The 9881-nt window shown below is 19.7% G+C and overlaps 1 protein-coding gene across 1 annotated transcript; it reads right to left on the bottom strand.

Moving 5' to 3' along the window:
• Window positions 1-2505: 2505 nt before the first annotated feature.
• On the bottom strand, window positions 2506-7020 carry LOC122714462 (zinc finger protein ztf-16). The gene is made up of 8 exons (XM_043935806.1): window positions 6938-7020; window positions 6635-6873; window positions 6100-6332; window positions 5761-5992; window positions 5411-5679; window positions 4993-5328; window positions 3066-3289; window positions 2506-2794 (listed from the first exon to the last, which is right to left on the bottom strand). Exons 3-8 carry the CDS (start codon window positions 6273-6275, stop codon window positions 2550-2552), a joined length of 1482 nt encoding a protein of 493 aa, XP_043791741.1. The 5' UTR covers window positions 6276-6332; window positions 6635-6873; window positions 6938-7020; the 3' UTR covers window positions 2506-2549.
• Window positions 7021-9881: the final 2861 nt, after the last annotated feature.

Here is a 9881-nt window from a genome sequence, read left to right as displayed (position 1 = left end):
AAAAATCATAAAATTTATTATTAATTTATTAATATTAAATTAATAATAATAACAATAAATTTTGAAATTAAAAAATTAAAATTGAAATTAAAATTCTCTTAAAAATTTATTATTCGATAGAAAATATAAAATTTTGCACGAGAGAATAAACAAATGAAAACATTCTATATCAATATCAATCAGAAATAGCATTTGAAATGATATAAATATTCATAATAATATTCATAATAATATATATATAATTCATAATAATATAAGCAAAAATATTAATATATTATTAATAATAATATTAATAAAAAAAAAATATTAATTATTTATTATATTAATCAAATAAATAACTTTAAAAAATTGTGGAAATTAATCTATTTTTAATAATTTTAATATTTAATATTATTTTTTGTATTTGTAATAATTTGTAACAGAATTTGAATTCAAGATGAAAGAATTTAAAATGATTACAATATGATGGCTCTTATCAAATAAAATGCTGTATTATTCAAATGTAATGGACACAATATTACAAACATTATATGCATTTTATTTATAAGTGGCTGATTATTTGAAATTAAAATTATGGTTATGATAGTTGTACATATAGACTATTAATGTGCCAAATTTAATTAAAATTGGTGATAATCAAATCTGAGGTTCCCTTCGTTAGTAAATTGGAATGCAGAATAATAATAAATAACTTATGTATCGATAAATAGTACAATAAAATAATAATAATAATAATAATAATAATAATAATAATAATAATAATAATAATAATAGTAGTAGTAGTAGTAGTAGTAGTAGTAGTAGTAGCAGCAGTAGTAGCAGTAGTAGCAGTAGTAGCAATAGTAGCAGTAGTAGTAGTAGTAGCAATAGTAGCAGTAGTAGTAATAGTAGTAGCAGTAGTAGTAATAGTAACAGTAGTAGTAGTAATAATAGTAGTAATAGTAATAATAATAGTAATAATAAGATAATAATAGTGTAGTAGTGGTAGTAATAGTAATGATGATGATGATGATGATGATAGTAATAATAATAGTAACAATAATAACAATAATAATAATAATAATAATAATAATAATAATAATAATAATAATAATAATAATAATAATAATAATAACATAAAAATAATGGTATTAAATATTACACAATTTACGGAACGATTTTTAAATAACTACAACCATTGACAACAATATTCGTGCGTATCGCGCTTAATGTACTTGTTTAATATAACATATGTACAGAGTACCCAATAAATTCTATTATCATTCTATTACATTCGTTTTTTGAAAATAATATTTAATATAAATTTTTAATGACTTTGATTTGAAATTTGATTATATTACATTAAAAAATAACAACACAAAATTTATGCAATAAATGAATACTCTGTTTTAATACATACATACATACACATGTACATAAAACACTTATAGAGTCTAGAAATCATATTTCTGAACTATTATTGAAAAAAAATTTATAATTAATTAAACTAAATAGATATTTATTTAATTTTTGAATATTTAGTTAATTTTTTAATTTTATATATTTTTATTTTCTTTTAATTTTATATATTTTTATTAAATTTTCTTTTTAATTATATTATCTTAAATTTGTGTAAAATTTAATTTTAACAATCACATTATTATAATTTATTCTGATATTAATATTAATTTTTGAAATATGATATCTTGACCTTTTTATTTGCATACATTTTAATATTTTACTTCTTTTCTGTACAAATATCTTTATATAAAATATTTCTTATCCTGAAATAACACTTTACTATCATCTCTTTTTCCTATTTATATATTTGTATTTATATGCAATGTTTTACACGGCTCGGTTTTTTCACGCTATAATAATAAATCAATAATTAAAATTTAATTTTTAAGTAATTTTGTTTGATTATTCGTAAATTTTTGGAATATACGAATAATCAAAACAACATTTCCTATTATGATAATATTCTTATTTTAATAAGATTAAGTAAAATATATATATAATAATATAAGAATTTAAATATAAAATTAATAAAATTTAACAAATAATTTTTTACAAAAAACTAAACAAAAAAACAGTGCATAAAAAGAATTTGAATAAAAGAAAAGAGCACAATGATATTCACTGTTTTTTTCTATCTAAAACTATATATAACTAGATTAAAAACTATTAATAGAGCTTTCGGAATATGATTTAGTAAAGCCCCATGGACGGATTATTCGTACCATCATAAATTAGCACGGTTCGGACGAATGTGAGCGTTGACAAAGGTTTTTTGATGAAGGCACGATTTTTTCCAAATAGCAAAGTATTATTTCTTGAACCTCATTTATTAATATCTATATTTATAAATAATTAGAAATATTAATTTTGAATATTATTATATATAATTTTCAAAATTTAATTTACATTTTATACCATAAAACATAAATACTCTTTGATTCAAAATTATAATTTTTCTTGTATAAATTATAGCAAAATAATTTATATTAACTATTTAAATAAACAAGGTTCTAAGAATTATTATTGAAAGAATATTATTCTTTCAATAATTATTGGTGACTTTTACTTAATAAATGCGAATTGAATTGATATAAATTGCAACATTGTTCTCCACAAATATTACATTTCCAGGGATTGCTTTCACTATGACAACCTTTGTGAAGAAAATATAATGTTTGATCAGGAAAGGTAATTCTACAATGAGCGCATTGAAGTCCATTGCTTCGTTGATCGGGCCTTGTTGAACTAGGAGGTTCTCCTCTTGAATGTAGATTTGAATTTGAGCTATTATTACCTATTTCAAAATCATTTATAATTGTATATTTATAGAAAAATAACTACTCTAAAAAATATATTCAATATTTATGTTTACATTAATTAAAGTGTGTATCAAAAATATGAAAATATAAAACTTATGACTTTTATATTTATATATTTTAAAATTTAAAATAATTTATAATAAAATTTCAAAAAATTTTGCTAAAGTACATAATTGATATTTAAAAACCTTAAATTATACTAAGGCATTAATAATAAAAATAATTTTTATAAGATAATAAAAATACCATTATTGTTGTTGTTGTTGTTATTATTTCCTGAGCCAGATGAAAGTTTACGTCGTAAATCATCTCGAAGAAGAGATTTTAATGGCGAGACCTTTATTAAAGATGGTAATGGAAGATTGCTAGATGTTGCTCCATTTTCTTCTGTTCCATTACTATTTAGTTCTTGTTTAATAGGAATTAATGAAATAGAAGGTGTAATTGCTTCTTCACTGCCACCAAGATTCCTTAATTAAAAAATGAATTAAAAGTGAATTAAATTTATTTATTTTTACGATATAATATAACATAATTATATAGTATATTATTATATTTTAATGTATATATTATGATATATATACTATAATTCAATCAAATTTAGCACAATATTTTTGGAAATATAAAAAAAATTTATCAACGAAAGTTGTTCAATAAAGAAGCTATAATATGACAGTAAAATTTTTTTGCAAATGAAATGATTTCAAAAATTTCAAAGATATCTTCATTTTTTTAATAGGATCATATATTTTTTTATATATTAGTTAATGCAATTTAATATTCTTTATAAAAAAATACCAACTTATGTATGCTTATTATATAAAAATTATTAATTTAATAAATATTTCAATTTAAATTTTATAAAATTTATGAGAGATAAAAAATATATAAAATAATATTTATTTCTTTTCTTTTATATATATTTTATATATTTATATTATTTTATATTATTTTATATATTTATATTATTTTATATTATTTTATATATTTATATAATAAATTTTAATTAAAATTAAAATGTCTATTAAATTAATAACTTTTAGACATAAGTTAATTTTTTTTATAAAATTATAAGTATAAATATAAACTATTAACTAATATACAAAAAAAATATATGATCTCATTTAAAAAAATAGAAATATAAATCTCCGAAATTACTCCATTTGGAAATTTTTACTACCATATTATAGTTTTTTCTACAGAATGATTTTTATTAATTAAGTTTTTTCATATTTTCAAAAATAAGAAAAAATATTCAAACTAAAGAAAAATAAGAAAGATATTTAAATTAATTTAATTGGACCACTTTATATGTCTTAATATTATATTAATATTATACATATATTATTATGTATGAAGAACATATAATTTTGATATTATATATCGCGATTTTTTTTAACATAGATTCAAATTTTATATATATTTATATAATTATATTTATATATTATTATATTATTATTTAATATTTAAATTATAATATTAAATTATATAATAATTTTATATAAGTATAATAATATATTGACATAATTACATTGCTAATTATTTAAATGATTCTTTTTATTTTGTTCTATTTATAAACATGCTATAAACATGCTTTAGAACATGCTATTGTGCATGATTATTAAAATATATAATTTAATATATAATTTTCATAACAAATGACAGAAATATATTTTTTTCACAGAAAATTTTTTAAATATAATATTTTTTATTATATTTACTATATGTGAATTATATTATATATTCGTTAAAAATCATTAGATATTAATCAACATATAATTTTTGTGACAAAAGATAATATTTCATTTTGTTTCATAAATTGCATAAATGTATTCTTTTTTGCACACAAAAATTATTATAAACATTTATAAATATGATATTTTGAATTATATTATATAAAACAAATATATTTTTTTTCATATAACACTTCTCATAACACGTCAATATATCATTCATAATATATAATATTATATTTTATTTAGGATTNTATATATTTATATATATTTATATATGTAAAATTGAAAAAATCTATTTCATAATATTAAAATTTTATATTCTTTTTATCATATTTTTCTCGCAAATTTACCACTTATGAGAAAAGTACTGAAAATTAATTTATATAAAAATTTTATATTCATAATATATAAATTATATTTTTAAATCTTTTCTATACCTGTGAATGCCACTACTGTTAATTGGTAACTGATGATGACTACTACTTGGAGCATTACTGTTACTATCTGCACTTTGTGGACTGTTTGGGCTATCTCCATTTAAAGGAGCAGGACTTGGATTTCGTTGACTTGCAATTTGTTCAGGATAAGGAATTGATATTTCTATATGAGGTGTTAGAAAGTGCATTGGTGGAGTCGCATTATCTGCAGAACGATTTCCAGTACTGTCTCCACTATCTGAAAGAGGAGCTGAAGGCATAGCTTCGCCTGGAGCACAGCTATTCATCAATGAACTTGAACTATTTGGTCCTGGATTATCTAGATCTATTCCATGTCTAAAAAAATAATGAATATAAATAATTATTTAATAAAATAAAAAATATAAGATTATTAAAAATTAATTAATTAATCACTAACCTATTAAAAAAATGTAACCTGAGGCACTTCATAGTTGCTGCACGATAATTGCATAAAGGACAAGATTTAACCATATCATGTTGACCAACATGTTCATTTTGAAAATGAGCTCTCATAGCAATTTGTCTTTGAAATCCTCGATTACAAATTGGACAATGATATGGCAAAGTTTTAGAATGTGTTGTAAAATGTTCTGCCAAGTGATCCTTGCGAAAAAATCTTTTTTGGCATACACGACACTCATATGGTTTCACACCAGTGTGTCTCATCTATAAACATTCATTTTTACATTTTACAAAATTATTTTTAATTTTCAAATTTCAATATTTATATTAGAAAAAACTTCATACCTTATGTCGTCTCATGTTAGCTCCATTGGAAAATTGCATATTACATACATCACATTCAAACATTTTCCTATGAGAACGAATTCCAGAATGTGTTTCTTCTCCATCTCCATCATTTTCAGTAGCTTCTATGTTCTCTGTGCTTTCCCCTGGCTCAGCATTAGCCAAACATTGATCTTGATGAGCGCAGAATGCTGTCTTATTTATAGTCTCATAATTTTCACACCTTTCACACCTGTCCACACGTTATGGATCCTTTGATACGCTATTTAAGACCTTGATTATCTAAACGTTTATTGGAATTTTTAAATACAAAAAATTAATTACATGAAGATGACAGACCTAAAAGCTGGTACAGCACCATCACCACTATCATAATTAGTATTTAAGGCAGCTTCATTATCTAAATCCAAGTTTTCTTCATCTCTTGGATTTGAGGATTCTCCAACATCGGCGTGCGAACAGGAATGAGAATCTACCTCGTTTTCCCCGCCGCCAGCATCAACCCCATCTGACATGATATTGAACCCTCCAAATACTATGTTGTTGAACCTGCACCATTCGTCGTTAATTACCTACAATATTAAACAAATATATTTCAATTTAACTTTACTTTGATAATATGAACTTTCAAATCTTAAATTTTCAATATAATATACATAATAAGTTTAGCATAATATACATTAAAAAATTTATATAAGCATACATAATATTCAATTTCATTCACAATTTAATTCAATAATATAAAAGTTTGTATTAATAAAACAATGCCAATAATAAACAATAAAATTATAATTGTAATTAATGAAATTATAAGAAACAAAAAAATATAATAAATATAATAATTCGATTAAGTTTCCAAAATCTCGATGTTTACCTGTCAGTTTCGATCGAGGGTTCGAGGATGACGAGACGATTGGTCAATCCTGAGAGTAAGAGAAAGAGAGAGAAGGAGGAAAAGAGGGGGAGAATACTAGGACATGGAGTGAGAGAGATTCCGGTAAAGCGCAATGCCAGAGTACACTGCACTTTGTCCCAGTTTCGGGGGAATCCGTCACTGGTGACGTAGTTTTCCGCCGATCTGGCTAGACTTGTCACCGTATGGTCGACATTATTCTATGGAAAAAAAGAAATCTATAGTTTTTACTTAATTTTCTTATTTAAATTATGCATAACCAACCATTTCCAATTTAATCTCATTTTAATTTGTTCTTTGTTCAAAAATACACAACACCTTTGCGAACCACTGCACACTGCTTTTTTACTACCTCCTTCTCAATAATCGATTAATCGAAACAATCGAATTCACGATATTCGATTTCATAGTTTTCGATCTCTCAAATCGGTAATATCTGTCGATTTCTTATATATATTGATATAAATCTGTATTGAACAAATGAATATATTTACTACTGAGAGAAATCTATATTTTAATTAAATATATATACTATCGAATAAATAATGCCATATGAGAAACGTGCGCACATAAGATTGATTATATATTTTTGTTTTAAATGAAGAAAAGATATATTATCTCAATATAAAATCATGAAAATATTATGAAAATAATAAAAATTTCTATATAATTTTAATTCTGATATATCTAATATACTATCTTTTACAATGTATTATACATATTAATAATATATTACTTTTATCTAATTAATATATTTTTAAGAAGTATATATAATTATACTTTATAAATTAATTCAATATTAATTCAGTTTTATTATTAACAATGTAAAATTATAATTTTTGAATCATTTTATCTTATATGTCTTATCAAATCTGGATTTATTATAATGTATACTGCTTACATCATATCTTGCAAAATTATTGTATCTTAATATATAATATCTTTCAATATTTCTTAAAAAAAATATTTAAATACATCAAACTTGATACTTGAAAATCAAATTGATAAACAAACGATTTATCGATTTGAAAACATTTTATCAAGGCTCTTTCACATATATATTAATGAAAATTATAGCATGAATAAAGTCAAATATTTCGGAAATAATATGATTTAGAATAAATTATTTCAATATTATACTTAATATTTACTATTTTATTGAAGTTGAACATAAAAAATTGGACATTTTATTTAAAAAAACAAAATTGATTTTTAAATCTTTTTTGCATCCATCTATAAAAAAACCATTGTCATTGCATTGTGTATTTCTTTTTCTGATTATTTTTTTTTTTTTTAGAAAACCATTATTATCTTTATATATATATATATATTAAAATAGTGAAAATTTCAGGTTAATAGATAATATATGGGACATAATATATAGAATATTTGAAATAATAAGAATTTTAGATTATCAGAATTTATGGGACACAACATATAGAGAGAATAATTTTAAAAGATATTTTTATAATATTTTTTTTTATAAAATTTTTTCTATGTAATTTTATATATATATAATATTATATATATGATAATGAATTTATATAATGTTCAATATAGGAAAAGAATAATAACTTTTTCATGATAGAATTGAAAATTTATCATTATATATTTTAAATTATAAAATTTATTCATTCTTAATAATCTTAATATTTAAAATCTATGCCTATTTTGAAGTACATATAAAATATCTTATAAAATATATTTATATATAATCTCTGTTAAAGAATGTCTTTTGAATCTTTGGATATAATTATCTCCCAAATTATTTATTGTTCCAAAAATTATTTAAATAGAACTTATTTCAAGAGAAAATATTAATTATATAATATAATATATAATATAATATATAATATAATTAATATAAGTAGTTTCGATATAGCTGATTTTTATGTTTTAATATTAAAAGTATAAAAAATATATAACAATTATTTATTTTCTTAAATGGAATTATATTTTTTAATATATGAATCAATAGAATTACACTTTTTTTTTAAAGAATCTATTAAATCATTTATAAAAACCTATTATATCATAAAAAATTATTAAAAGATAATAACATTATTATCTCATAAAGAAAATTAACTTATTCTTTAGTATTTTTTAATATGATATCTGAGAAAGATATAAAAGTTTTTTATGTTCATTTGCTTCATGATTTATGTTATATATAGATTAAAAAGTTCATTATTAAATATTTAAAAAAATTATTAAAAATAATATTTAAATAAATAAAAATAAACAATTTTCCATTATAAAAATTTATATATATGTATATATAGTTATATAGTTTATATAATATATAATATATAATATATAATATATTTTCTAATTATAAATTATATATTATTAAATAAATTAATAAAAATTTTTTCAAATGTTAATATAATACTTTTTATAAAAAAAATAATAATCCGTCTAAATAATTGAAATGAATTATTAAAATAAATTGTTAATATTAAATTAATATTGAATAATATTAAATTTATTTTAATAATATCAATAATATTGAATTCAAAGGATTAAGGTCAATATTTTAATAACTTTAAATTAATGAATACTAATTAATAAATTATAATAATTAAATAAAAAAACTAAATATAAAAATTTTGATTTAAAATAATGATATAAATCTTTAATACTGAATATTATAAAAAAGTTATAAAATAAATTAAAACTTTATTATTTAATTCAATTTTATATAAGAAAATATAAATATGTTGATTGAAAATTAAATTTCTAATATTTCATTGTGAAATATAAAAGTATTTAATTTTTATCATTCTATTATATAATTTGATAACTAAAAATTTTAAGAAATCAATGGTTTAAAAATTATGTATAAGTATTTTTATTTATATAAGAATTATAAATTATTTTAAATAATTTTAATTATTTTAAATAACATTATATTGACATTTAGAATCCAATTTCATTATTTGCTAATCACTATATCATTAATCTTTAAATCCTTAAATAAAAAAAAAGATTCTGTTTCTCTTTTACTACACTACATTTTACATATATATTATTATCATATTTCCTACATGGCATATTTTTCTTATTTCAATTCATCATTTAAATCTAATTTGTCAGATTTTATTATGTAACTTTAAAATGTAATCTAAATTTAATTCAAATTGAATCATAATTTAAATCAAAGTCAAATTTAATTATAATCTCAGCCAAATTTAAAACATAATTATAG

Source organism: Apis laboriosa, unplaced genomic scaffold (assembly GCF_014066325.1).
Source record: "Apis laboriosa isolate Shangri-la unplaced genomic scaffold, ASM1406632v1 scaffold30_cov140, whole genome shotgun sequence".
NCBI classification, from domain to species: Eukaryota; Metazoa; Arthropoda; class Insecta; order Hymenoptera; family Apidae; genus Apis; species Apis laboriosa.
This window is presented reverse-complemented; position numbering and strand designations above follow the sequence as displayed.